The 14,062-nt window shown below is 43.1% G+C and overlaps 1 protein-coding gene across 1 annotated transcript in view; it reads right to left on the bottom strand.

Annotated features, from left to right (window-relative positions):
* Window positions 1–14,062, bottom strand: part of ADCY5 (adenylate cyclase 5) — a 316,815-nt gene that overhangs the window by 16,096 nt on the left and 286,657 nt on the right. The window contains exons 13-15 of the mRNA XM_075001015.1: window positions 6,297–6,413; window positions 4,044–4,208; window positions 1,613–1,788 (exon numbers count right to left, since the gene is read on the bottom strand). Of these exons, the coding sequence (XP_074857116.1) occupies window positions 1,613–1,788; window positions 4,044–4,208; window positions 6,297–6,413 (458 nt within the window). The remainder of the gene's footprint in view (window positions 1–1,612; window positions 1,789–4,043; window positions 4,209–6,296; window positions 6,414–14,062) is intronic.

The raw sequence follows: 14,062 nt of genomic DNA, 5'->3' as shown, positions 1-14,062 counted from the left end.
CTCCTAAAAGAAGGGAAACCCCACCTCAAAAGATCATTTGCACTAAAACTAGTGAAAACGAATGCCGCAACGCAGCAATATAAGTGCCACTTGGTTTCCTACACAATTTTGTTTTGCTTATGATAATGTTTCCACTGTAAATTTAAAGGAGACCCCATAAAATCAGAAATTAGTGGGTACTTAAGAATATTAATAAAAGAGGCTTTGAATGCTATGAGAACTGAACAAGTCCAGCTTGCAAGACATAATGAACATTAGTGAAGGCATGAAACCACCCATGTGGGGTAGCTGTTTCCCTCTCAGATGAGGTGAAATTAGGATTGATGAGCATATAAGAAAACAATGGAATATATGTGATAGGCAGTTAAGGAGGAAAAAGAATGGGAGAGTGCATGTGCACATGTGCCATCTTCTGTCAACATCCTGAGGGGCTTCCGTGGTCAGTGGAAGGTTTGTTCTGCGGCGTTAATGCAAGGTGTCTTCACACTGTGCTCAAAACCATGACCTGGAGGGCCCAATGCACCTCTATAGATAAAAAGGATTGATTTCCATTCTCACTTAGTCCTTGGCCTTTTTGCAGAGAGTGCAAGTTAATGTCACTTTTGGTGTTGCCTTTTGGGATGTGAACACCTGTCTGTTAGAAGCAGAGCAGAGCACAGATCACCAAGTAGACATCAGATGAGAGGAATTTTGAGTCACTAGTAACCTGGGCTGGATTTGAAGCAGCAACCCAGAGATGAAACTCAGCACCCAAGTATTTTCCTTTACAAGGCCTTGCCCGAAAGGACTAGTTAGTGCATGGAAGGCTGGCATGTAAATGTACCTTCCCCTAGTCTGCCAAGTGCTAATTAAAAGCTCCCTGGTGATCCAACCTCAGTTCAAAGCTGAGTATCTCTAGGAGCACTGAAGCTCTCAGTGGAAGGTATCAGGGGCCATACGAACTGTTAAGCCTTATCTATGCTTACCAGGAGATTGATGCTGTGGAGATCAATCTCCCGGGGTTGGTTTAGCTGGTCTAGTAAAGACCCATTAATTACACTACTGATCACGTTTTTGTCACTTCCATTACTCCACCAGAGTGAGATCAACATTGGCACCTAGAGAAGAGCTGGCCTTAGTATGCAAACACAGTAACATGCGGTAACTTTTCTGCCCAGATGGCTGTGCACTAATTATTTATGAAGGTGAGCCCCAATTCTCTGAGCCATTCAGACTCTGCTGTTTTTTTGGGTTTTATTGAAGTAGCTTTTTCTGTGTTGATAGTGTGCAAGAATCTTTTTTTAGCAATCAGAACAATAACTTCCATTCTAAGAAAAAAAAAATCCACACTCATTCCAGTGATGTTTTGCCAGTAATATTTGATCATTACTGAGAACCTGACAACAAGGTTTACTTCTCAAGCGAACATTTCTAAGTTGTAGATGCCTGCAAAATGGCTTGGATAATAGCAATCCTGAAGGATCCTTAATCTGTTGTCACTTACTGGTTGGTAAGGCAGGCCCACAGTTCATGCACTGTCAATTCAGAGCCACCCTGTCTTCACAGTGATATGGGGAAATCATTGGGATTCAGTCTGATGGAGGAAGACATTTTGAAAATGAAATGCACTTACACAGTGTTGGCTGCTACCAGAAGATCTGCATTGTCAAAGAGATTCACCCCCGGCACCTCCACAATGAGAACGTATATTAATTCAATGATCAACATTAGGATTAGTTTCCCAATGCAGCTGATCTGAAGGAACACAGAGCAGGCCAGGAGACTCAGTAAGACACTGTAGGTGAAATACTGTTGAAAGACAAAAAAAAAAAAAAAACAGGAAAGAGATAAAACTCAGTAAGACAAAACAAACCCAAACTAAGAGATGTTAACATACCATACAGAGAAAGTAGCAACTCTACCCTGAGCTAAATGAACACTCAGACTGGAGGCCAAGGTGTGCATGTATCTAGGAGGTAGAACCACCACCATCACATTGACATTCCAGTGAAATGCCTAAAGTTCTAAAGTCAGATTTTGCCCTGTGCACCACCATGGTACTTAGTGGAGTTGAAGCAACAGCCACATCTTTCTCATCCTTAAGCCCAATGTGCCAAACAGAGGGGAGACGATGGAATCTTTCCTTATCAGCCATGGAGCAGCATGGCTCAGCTTCAAGGCTGCAATAAAACCCACATCTGGCAAAGTGAATTCGTCCGGTCCCACTTCTACTCCATCCCATCGCCCACCACAGAGCTATGCAGAGTGGAGTATCCTCAGCTCCCACTATACCTAATTCTGCTCCCTGCTCTCTACACAGGCCATGCTCTTGATATGTGTAGGGCAGGTCGTAGAGTACGTGCACTGCACGCCTAGCTGGTGTGGGTATAAGCAGCAGTGTAGATGGTGAGGTGCAGCTTAGGAGAACAGAGTAAAGGGCCCTATGTGAAACTGACAGACTAGGTGCTAGCTCTTGACAAAGCTTTAAGCCTCAGTCAAGCACTTATAGATTCATCACTGGAAACCTGTCTGTTTCTCCTGTATGCCAGTATGGTTAAGATAGTTATTGGACTTAAAACATTTTTAGACTTTATAAAAAGTTTTTAAGTTGCTGCATGCATTAATGTCACTTAGAATTTATCACCTCCTGTAAAGTTGTCTTTACATTTTTACTTTGTCTCTACAAAAAACAGTTTCAGAGTAAACTGTGCACTCAGGAGAGATGATTGCTCCCCATCAAGAAGGTCTATCACAACTATCTGGCCCATCGTAGGCTATCAAAATACAATGTTTTCTTAATTGGCCCTGCACACCTAGGAAGAAACTACATGCAAAAGGGCTCGTCCAATCAGCTTTAATTCTGGAAAAAATAAATGAAAATATTTAACAGGACATTTTTTCATCTTTTTTTGTTGTTTGGACTGTCACAGGGCTGGAGCTGTGAAACAGAAGCAGAGATCTCAAGGATGAAACTAGATTAGTCCTAAAAGACATTCAACCCTGACAGATTAACACAGCTCTTAGCTTTTGGAACCACAGACTGTGATGGAATCAAAATTATCTCCCCACTGCTCCAATGGCAGCTAAGGGCACTCAATAACACCTTGAGTAAATCGGGCCTTAAAGAATCAGCTAGAAAACCAAAAAAGTTCCCACAAACCCCCAAGATCCAGACATCACAACCACTTGTGCCACAGTTTTTTCCTTTTCAGTCTCTAAAGAAAATGTTTTTATGGCTGCGACCTAAACAACTGGCTGAAAGAAGGAGATTTAGAGCATAGGACAATACAACTGTATGAAGAATATTTATATTTTAGCTGGAAAAAATTAAAATCAATAGTTCAAAGCAGATTGCTTCCATGCTACAAATCCTGACTACTAGACTGTAATCAAGCCTGATATTCTGCTTCTAGCCACAGCCCATACCTAGTGTTTCAGAAAAACTCACCATGAATGTAGGCCAAAGTTTTCAGACTAGTTGCCTTCAGCTAAGCTCTTAAAATACATACTTCAAGACCTACATAATTTTTCAGAGGTGATGAGCACCCAAAAGTTCTACTGAAATCATGGGCAGCCACTGAAGTGCCACAGCAAACTATGTTGTGATCATGTCTCTCTCTCGTGGTTGGATCCAATGACTACAAAAGCCTACTACTATTTACTTACAGCTAAAGGAGTTTTCCTGCAACTTGAAGAGTGAAGACCTGCAACCCTTCCAACAACAGTGTGCATATGTAATAGCTGAGGTTTGTTACACCGAGCACCTGCAGGTCCCACTGACATCATCCAGAGGTGCGAGTGCATAGCACCCCTGAAAATCAGACTGCCTGGTTAGATGCCTTAAAATATATTTAAGTGCCTAACCTGAAACACCCATGTTTGAGAATGTCATCCCTTGTCGATTCTGTAATGATGGTTGTGAAGGGAAATTTGTGTCATGGCTCCTGTAATGAACAATTTTCACCCTGAGTCAGGAGATTTCATTATTTTTATGTGAGCACAAGCAAATACAGAACTGAGCCTCTTTTCAGTTCCAGCTCTGCAAACAATTCTTTGAGCAATACCTCTGGAAAGTTGCAATTGGGCAGGGAACTGCCACAAAATCCCTGCAAGGTACCCAGGCTGTACTTGAAAGATGAGTTGCTGATAAGGCATGCATCCACCTGGGCAGGAGTGACATTATACTCGGTAGCCACACAGCTGAAAAGATCCACAGTGCTGCACATGAACTGGAAAAAACAAAGGTTGAGACAAAAGCCAAAGGCAGGGGTAAGAAGAAAAAGAAACCACCAATCCATTTAAAAAATTCTTTTGAAAGCAACAGAATTAAACATTGGCTAACAATGTTTATTCAGTACCTCAGATTTCACAGGAAGTTTGCTCATATGTGTGAATTACTGTCATATTAATTCTTGGTGGCAGCTAATGTACAGGTTGAACCTCTCTAATTCTGCAGTCTCTGGTCCAGCAGGATCCGTGGTCCATCATGATTTTGGTTAGCTGGATTTCCATTTATTACGGGTGTGTCCAAGTTTCCTGTGGTCTCGTTCAGTTTGTTTATAGCCACCAGTGCTGGCTCTCAGTGTTCTGTGCTGTTATATAGCTGTAACTTACCCCTCCATGTCTTCTAAGAGCCCAGTCCGTAGAAGAAATGTTGGTAATGTGCAAGACCATATTGACCTCCCTTGGTTCTACATATTCTCTGGTTTAGCTGTCAGGCCTCAAGGTGCCGGACTAGAGAGTCAAACTGTATTGATAAAGGGGACATGCTCACACAGGTTGAACCTCTCTAATCTGGTGACCTTGGGACCTGACAGGTGCCGAAAGAGAGAATTTGCCGGATCACGGGAGGTCATATTGTCGAGCAGTATTACCAACACTTGCAATGCTTACTCGGCTCTTAGAAAACATTTAGGGGGTAAATTACAGCTAAATAACAGCCCAGAACTCAGAGAGCCAGGACTGGTGGCTGTAAACAAACTTGGCCACTAACATCATGCTGGATTATGGATGTTGCCAGACAAAAGACTGCCGGATTAGAGATGTTCAACTTCTAGTTTCTCACAGTTTGCAATCTATCACTAAGACTACTGTAGGATGACCTTGAAAAGCAAAGATTGCTGTGCCAAGACAAAGCCCACTGTTGTGCATGTGAGAAACCAACAGAATACTAGTACTACAGAGTACCAAGTTCTGCATGATCGTCTGATTAACCAAAGGCTGATGCAAACTTGTTGCTTAATTTTGTTATAAAGTTGTTAGTGATGGCATCAGTCATATGACCCAGGCAGTTGAGTAGCATGCCCATGAGTAAGGGTGAAATTCTGAAGGGTGCTGAGCACCTTCAATCCACTTCTGCTTCTTTATAGTTATGTTATCAGGGCCCAGTCTTAGGAGGGACTTACTGTCTTGAAAGATCAGGCCCTAACTGTAACTATAACCTCTTCCCTAGTGCCTTCAACCCAAGAAACTAGAAGTATTTTACAAGCAATGTTTATTTCCATCTTCCAGATGGGGAAACAGAGGTACACGGTGGCTAGCAGCCTGCTTTCAAGAGGCGCTGAGGACCTGGCATTTTCACTGAAATCAATTAGCTCTGCAGTACTGATAAAAGTTAAGGTTAAGCCACAACTGACAAAGAGCAGTAGAGGCCAAATCCAACACACTGGCACTTGAATCGTGGGATCACTCTTTTTTCTCTTAATAATCCCCCTGGCTTCTGTAGAATGAAGAATATTTAGTTTAATTTTCAAATACATTTATCTCAAGTTAAAAATAGTAGGCCATCAAGAATATTTAATCTCTCTCATTGCAGCTGACACTAGCAGTAGCATCTAGAATCTAACTGCAAAGAAATCCAAATGTTTCACTTAAAATGCAGCCTTTCCCGTTTCTGTGAAGTGATTATACTCAGTGTGAAATTCAAACATGTGCAGAGGCCACCACAAAGCCTGTGGAGCATTAGGTCCCATTCAGCATAGGACTTTTGTGGGGGATGTGAGACAAAGTCCTTGTCCTGGTCCTTTGTATAGGAGTAAACTTGCATTTGTGGTTCATATAGTCACCAAGAGAAAAAGAATAGTCAGAATAATGCCTATGCAACAAAAACAAAGCCAGAGTTAGCAATGCAGGCTGCTTGGAAGCATTTAGATGCCTCCCATTTCATTTTGGGGGTGGAAAGGCTGTCCTCAGATATAGCAACCACCACATCTAACATCAATTCATACAATTGCAATGATTGAGCATGCAGTAAGCATGCCTCAAATGATCAATAATAAACCAACACAGTAAAAAAAGAAAGGATTAAAACCATGTACCATGTTGACAAAGGCAGACAAAAAAACCAGTAAAATGGCGAAGACCCCAACTAAGGTGCTATTGGTCCTGGATTGAACAATCTTCCTTGTGAGAGTCTGGAGTGGAGCTGGGAAAAGCTGGACATGAAATAAAAAGTAAAAAAAAGAAACATAAGACTCGGATCTTTATAAATGTTATAATGTTAAAAGCAACCTACGTCCCTAGCAGAGTTCCCTCTATTTTTTTCCAGCCATGGGCAAGAATAAATTTTGTTATGTGCACCAAGGCATGTGCAAATGTGCACCCCCAATAGAAACACATGCTGCCAGCTGTGGGCATTCTGCTGATCAGCTGGCTGGCACCTGAATCTCTGCTGAGCAGCACCCAATCGCTCAGCTTACAGGGAACATTGGTCTCTATGTATAAATGTCTCTGCTTGTGCTGGATGGGGTCAAAGAAGGGTGACAAGGGCTTGTCCTCTTGCCTGTGTTTTTTGGGAGGTGGAGGCAGACAATAGAGTAACAGCAGTGCAGGCTGGCAGACTTGTCACATTTCGCTCTTTCTTGCCACTGGAGACAATGGCTGCTGAGCCAAGCTGACATGGCATGCAAAACCATGCATCCCATCATGGTGGATTGAGAGTTAACCACACATCATCTTTAACTGCCAGGATCTAGAGGCTAGAATGTCACAGGGTCTGCAACGTCTCTGATGTGCCTACCTCTCATTCACAGGCATAAAACTGGGCTATTGTAAGAACACATTGTTAACAGGTTGTAACCTCGTTACGTGGTCTATTCCAGCCTCCCCGACAGGCACTTGGCTATCAAACTCTCTTGCCATGATTATGCTGCTGGATTCTCTTCTCTCTAGATTAACCTTTCCCATCAGAATGCTGACTAATGGGCATCTGAACCCTTGGCTCCCAGGCCTCTCACTCTAACAAGGGGAAATTTCCAGTTAATGGAGAGAACTCCTAGAAATCCAGGAACAGGTCTCTCATCTTACTGAAAAGCAATGTTACAACAGTGCTTCCCAGCAAGGTGATCTCAGCTATGGCAATTTCCAGGGAGGGTTGGATAACTGGAGGGGGGCAGTTTTGTTTTGTTGAGGTGTTTTAATCTTTCCAGGCTTTTCTGATCCTGTTCCTGCCTCCATTACTCTGCTGTATCACGGCACAGAGCCTACAGCTACAGGGCAGCAAAGCGGCTTCTCTGGAACCACATGTTGGCAGATGTCTAACCATGTTCCCCACAGCCTGGGAGTGAGACCTCCATCGTGCTCCCCAGCATCTTCACCCAAGGAAAGAAGGGCTAAGACACGACAGCTGTTGCTGCTCCAAAACCCAGATCTCTCTGTCTATCTCTCTCTCTGACTTCTCTGGAGTACCAGCCAAGCCACTAGATCAGAGGGTATTTTTAGAGACACTAGATGTTAGCAGCACAATGACACCACTCGGCAATTTATCTGTGACTAATGCTTCTATTTAAAGTCCTGCTTTTCTCTTTACCCTTCATTCTTCCTTTTTCAGAGGTGCAACATTTTCCCAGTGTACTGCTTCCCACACAGCAATCCTACAACATAATTATAAAGCTGTTTGAGTGGTGGCAGCATTGATTAGCTGGTGACTATTATAAAGGGGGAGAGAATCCGCCAGGCTTCTAACCATTTTCAAATGCTGACTTCATTGCCTTCCAGCCCCACAGACTTCTCCTGTCTCTCCTGGGGAACAGCGTGTGAGTCTGTGCGAGCAGGGCAAGGGTTTGGCATTCCAGCACATTTGCATCCAAGGACTAGGTCCAGGAAAGGGCTACATGTTATTCAGATACTTGCAGTGTTCCTGGAATTAAGTTTTTAAAGTACTTTTTTTGGAAATAAATACTGTTATTACACCAATTCTTGGCACCTACAGAGGAGCCAGCATCAAAATACTTCCTTTCTGAAGCGCACCCAGACGCTCCTACAAGCAGAGCTGTCCTATCCATAGGATGGTTCAGAGTGGCTGTCCCAGGCCCTGCACTTTGTGGGGGTTGTGGTAACCACCTCAACCATCCTATGGATGTGCCTGGTGCAGGGTGACAGCAGGAACACCCCACCGCCACAGCAGCAGGAGCCCTATCCCACTGCCCTCTCCCGGTCCTCTGTGCTTGACTTCTCTGCAGCACCAGGAATCTGAGTGCCCTGGCCCCAGGGTGCTCTATTTCCCACTGCCACAGAGAAGCAAGGCACAGCCTTGCACCTTCAGTGTAGATGCTACCTATGCCAATTGGAGGGGTTTTCCCATTGGAGTAGGTAATCCACCTCCCCAGGAAGCAGTAGCTGGTCAACAAAACAATTCATCCACTGCCATAGTGCTGGTCAGACCGGCGGTTGGGTCTATAGAGCAGGTCTCTGTCTAGTGTGGGAACTTTCATGCTGCTTAGAGATGTAACTATGCTCACGTAAACTTGCCATGCAGACCAGGCCTCAGAACAGCCGGAAGTCCACACGCCTAAGCCTAACAAGGTATTGGAACAGGAAGTCAGTATTTTCAACTGTCATGGAATTTTGGCTTCTAAATACCTTCAAAATGAGATTTAGCCTCCTAAATCAGTTAGGTGTTGTAAAAATTATGCGTCTTTAAAAAGCTGGGCCCGTGTTCCTTAACTCACATTCCAGAGACGTATTTTCAGCTTTAGCCATCTCTGGTTCAATTGCTGGTGTGCTGGCATGTAATTTTGGAGTTGATTTCTTCTTTTTTTATTTTTAATAAATACAGATTCTGAGAGAGTTGATATTTGACTCTTCATTGTATGTGCAGCTCTTGTTTTGAACTGGATGGAAACATCGATCCTTTATAGGTATCTTAATAAGTAGCAGCCAGAAGACAACTGTCCAGTGTTTCAGGTCTCTACTTGAAGGCATTGTTACTAATTCAATTAGAATTTCCATTTATTTGTAAGAGTTGATAATTCTGCTAGGAAGTTAAATTAACTTTAAATGCAAACATTGTACCAACAATCTGTCATCATCCATGACAAGCTCTCTGATGGCTACTTGAAGTACCTGTCTCACATGCATTTCACAAGTGTGACCCCTGAATAATGTGGCATGGAAAACTTCATTGCAAGGGACCATATGGGTTTTTGATCTGTTGGTGCAAAACCAGCTGACATCAATGGGAGCTGTATAGGCAAATTAAGTAAGTAAAAATGGCCCTCAAACACTAGTAGCCAGTATAAAACTATGTCTATACTAGACCAAGAAAATCAACTGCAGATATGTCAATTGCAAAGCTAAAATCAACATATCTGTGCTCAGCTAACTTGCCTGTCTATGCAGGGGAAGGTCGACAGGAGCGTTTCTCCCTTCGACCTCTGACTGAAATTTTGCGTGTCCGGACTAGACACATGAAATCGAATATCGGAAGTTTGACCCTGAGCAGGTCAATTTTTTATGGTAATGCAGATAAGCTCTCAACAAAAAATTTTCACTGAATGTAATGTATTGTATTGTATCATTTTACACTCTCTCCTTCCTTAGGAGCACCTCTAATGCTCACCTATGGCCTGACTCTCCTCTCAAACCAAGTGTAATTCCACTGACTTCAGCAATTTATACCACTGTTAGGTAGAAGAAGCAGACACCGTAAGTTCTACTCTAGCAGCTAGACTTCTAACAAGGGTGCTTTACTTTTTTTTATTAAACTGGGTTTCAATATTCAGCTACAGTCAGTACATTTCAGCTTCTAAAAACATAAATTGGAAAAAAAGCAGCCACATCTGCAAAACATATTTCTTGGAAAAGAGACAGAAAATCACGAAAGAACAAACAAGGGAATTAAGAGCAACCAAGTTGATTTCCCATTCTATTACAGCAGTGGCTGTGGAATACTGCTGTGGCAACTAACTTCTTGAACAAGTAGAATAGGATAATAATTAGCACATCAAACTGCTATACAAACACTAAATAAATAATCCTCACCACACCTCCCTAAAGGGCTCCAGATAAGCCTTATTCTCATCTGATGGATAGGGAAACTGAGACAATGCAAGGAGTTATCCCAAAGATGAATATAGCCTGCAAGTTGAGCTCAAACCTGTTCAGGAAACAATGACAGAGCCTGGATTAGAACTCAATAATTCTTCCTAACTTCCTGTCTTGTTCTCAGAGCACAAGATTAAAATGCTTGCAGACTGCCCTATATAGGACTGATTCTCACCAGTTGTGAGAAAATAAGCAGATATTTTGGTAAAGACAGTCAAATAAACTAAACTCCATTAACAAACATGCTTTGCTTGCACAAATACTGGTTTTCATTACTCTGTAAACTGGGGACTACATTGTGACAACCCATTCCAGGGACCACTCAATAGATATGTGCTATTGTAATGCCATAGCAATATAGCACCTCTGAGGCAGTTATGTGTTGCAAACAATGGATTTAGTTCCTCACATACTCCATAAGATAGAGAATTAGGACTAGCCCCATTTTACAGATGAACAAACAGAAGCACAGAACAATTGCAACTTGGCTAAGATCTGTGACAGGAGTGGGAATACAACCCATCCTGTGCTCTAGCCACTGCACAACATTTCCTTTGCAAAAGCATGTACAGAGCAGCAGTAGAGTAAGGATCACTTATATTCTAATAAAAGTAGCAAAATAAATACGTAAGGCACAACTCCAACAATTGTTATTGCTTGTACTGGTAAATGTGATTCATTTTCTGTTTAAAACAACGTCTAAATGTGGAACAGCAGAGCCTGGTGGAACACACACACACACTCTCTCTCTCTCTCTCTCTCTCTCTCTCTCTCTCTCTCTTACAGGAGGAACTCTAAAAAGGGAAATGATTAATTTGGTAAATAAAGATGCTGATATGCGCTGACATGGGAACTTGGGGCCAGATGCCATTAACCTGATGTACCAAAATGTCAAGGAAAATGTGTATGGGCAAAAAATAGTAAAACTGATTTTCCCATTATTTAATTCACTTTCATGCACAAAGGGCATTGAAAGCAATAGGTGAAACTGTATCTTCGATATCCTGCTTTAAAGTACCAGAAACCAGAGCCCCTTCTCAGGCAAGGCACACCAACAGGATCATTGAGTGAGTGTGTGATCATCCTCCTGGCAGGAGAAAGTTTCTGAAAGTGCACACTGAGGTGCATCCTGTTCTGAGTATAGCCTGTGCCTCAATGTTTTGGCCCAGGAAAAGTCAGGACAGGACTCTCAGCATTCAGAAATTCATCATCCAAGAAGCCAGAAAAAACTCTAATTTACAGAAGGAATGTTCCATGTACAAACCAAACCTACAAGAAGGTGGGCACATTCACAGACAGAGGGCCAAACTGCCCCAGAATTCCACTGAGTCTGGTGGAGTTACACTGGGAAGACCTGTAACCTCCATTTGCTGAAAACAGAACACACAAACTAAAACAGTAATCTACAAGGAAAGTGAAAAACAACAGCAAAATCACAACTGCCAGAGAAGGGATAGTAATGCTTCTGCTTTCTGTCTTTTTCAACATATACTCGGGATGCGGAAAACTGACAGTCAGAATGTAATTAGTGCTCTATGCTGCAAAATAAACAACACATTCGCTCAATCCTCATGTTATTCCCATCAGAATAACATAATTTTGGTCATTCTGCAATAAATTAAGACATCTGAAGTCAATAGCTACAGGCAAGTCAAGGCTGTAAACCCACTTGTTTGGTTCACCAGTCTATAAAACTAATGTGCAGTTTTCAATTCACTGAATGCTTCCAAAAGGAAAGACCTCAAAAATGAAAATATGCTTCTCATTTTTCTGACCACACTTTTGAGGTGAGGAGCCAAAAATATGTATGTTAAAGTTGGTATATGCATTGAGATTTCCAGATCAAATTAACTCGGGAAGATGTAGTTTCTAATCTGTCTCAAATTCATGTTCAGCAGCATCCAAGAAGTTGAACTGCACAAATTGCCAATTACAGTACAATGTATGGGTTCTCAGAAGAAATGTGAATTTGTTAGATCAGTAGCAAAACAGATGTCAGTCTGCAGTGCATTTAAGAAGAGACAAGGGTTCCCATGACCTTGCAGAAACGAGATTTCAATGGGAAGACATCATCAGACCTCAGCTGCCAAGTCTTCTCAGAATAGCAGAATAAGGACCAAAGAGAGCTCTCTGTTTATCCCAGCTGAAGGAATTTGGAAACCTACGTTGGCTAGTCTGGCAATTCCAGGATCAGCTCTCATGGAGAATTTTATGGTGGGACATAATGATGACAGCACAATAATAAAACAAAATCAAATTGTCCTGAAAGAGCCTGCTGGCAGTCATCCATGCCTGATACAAAAAGGCCAAGAAAATCTCACAAGGAAACTGTAAACAGGTGAAGTGGAAGGAAAAGGGGACCACTTACCATATAACAGTACTGAAAATAAGTTATGCTTGGGCTTCATCAGTTTGATATTCCAAGCAAGAAGGCCACAAACACTGGTATCCCCATACTTCCTGTATGGATGTGATGGCACCTAAGACACATGCCCTCCTATTTTGAGTCTAAGCACAGGAAGAAAACCTTAGCCTCGCTATGAAAATGAACCCGACCCATCAGAGAAGCCCTAGAGTGAGCTAGGGAGCTTTATATCTGCACACAAAAGCCCCAAACTACATGTGTCTGTATTTAGCATTCCACATGACGGCAGCAGCATTTTCATTGGAGAACAGGACAGACCCATGAGTAGGCTGACCACTCATCCCCCTTCCCTGGCAACCCATGGTGGCAGCCCCCTCTCACAGCGAACTCCACAATGAGGCAGGTGCCTCATTCCCTGGTGCCCAACACTTAGGGGAAACAGGTCCCACTGCCATGGAGCCCCTCCACAGGTTGGCTGCCTCATTCCCTATCCTCCCATGCCTCAGGGACGTAGTTCCTGCTTCATTCCCTGTCCCCCGCCCCCTCTGGGAAGCTTTGGAACACCCTGTGCCCCTGCCAGGGGCTTCTGGAGCCCCTATCCTCTACTCCCCTTCATTCCTGTGGCCTCCCCATTGGAGGCTGCAGATCCCCCATCCCTGGTGCCTCACCCTGGAGCAGCAGCCCCCACTGCCAAGGAGCCCAGATATGGGACAGCAGCCGCCCCCACCGGAGGACCACTTGCCACAAGACAATGTGGTCACCTTATCCATGCGATCATTTCTTAACTGCATTGTGGCTTGCTAATGAATCCCTCCACCAATCTATTCTCAGCACTAACGTTCTCTGTAATGATCTGTCATGATGCTCTGGTGCTCAGTCACCTGAGGAGTGGGTAGTTTTACTCATTTCGCTTAGGTCCAGAGTAATTCAGTGGTACAGACAATCTTGCTATAAAATTAGATGAAGTGCTCCTGTAATAACTACAGTGCCGACTGGATTCTTGAGTCACCATCAGGTTGTATGGACTGCCCCTTTCTGAAGGACCAGGGACTTGGATTGGAGGATGGAGGCTGCTTTGGTTGGTATTAAGGTGGCACTGCCACAGGCAAGGTCTTGACAACTCTGTAACAACTCTTCTTCCCCTTCAGTATTCCCACCATTGGTTTATTGCCACTTCTCTCAGGAGAACAAAAGCCCCAGTACACTTCTCCAGCTGGTGGCCAGAGGATAGGGATGGACAAACCAGTCAAGTAATGAAAACTGTCCTGAATATTCATTCCTTAATCTATCAGTGATTAACCATTAGAAGCCACTGACACTGATGTCTACCTCTGGTATGTGATACCTTTTTACTGCAGACACCAACAAGACCATCTTTGCCACGAGGGTGTAGGC

The sequence above is a fragment of the Carettochelys insculpta genome, chromosome 8, assembly GCF_033958435.1.
Source record: "Carettochelys insculpta isolate YL-2023 chromosome 8, ASM3395843v1, whole genome shotgun sequence".
NCBI lineage: Eukaryota > Metazoa > Chordata > Testudines > Carettochelyidae > Carettochelys > Carettochelys insculpta.
This window is presented reverse-complemented; position numbering and strand designations above follow the sequence as displayed.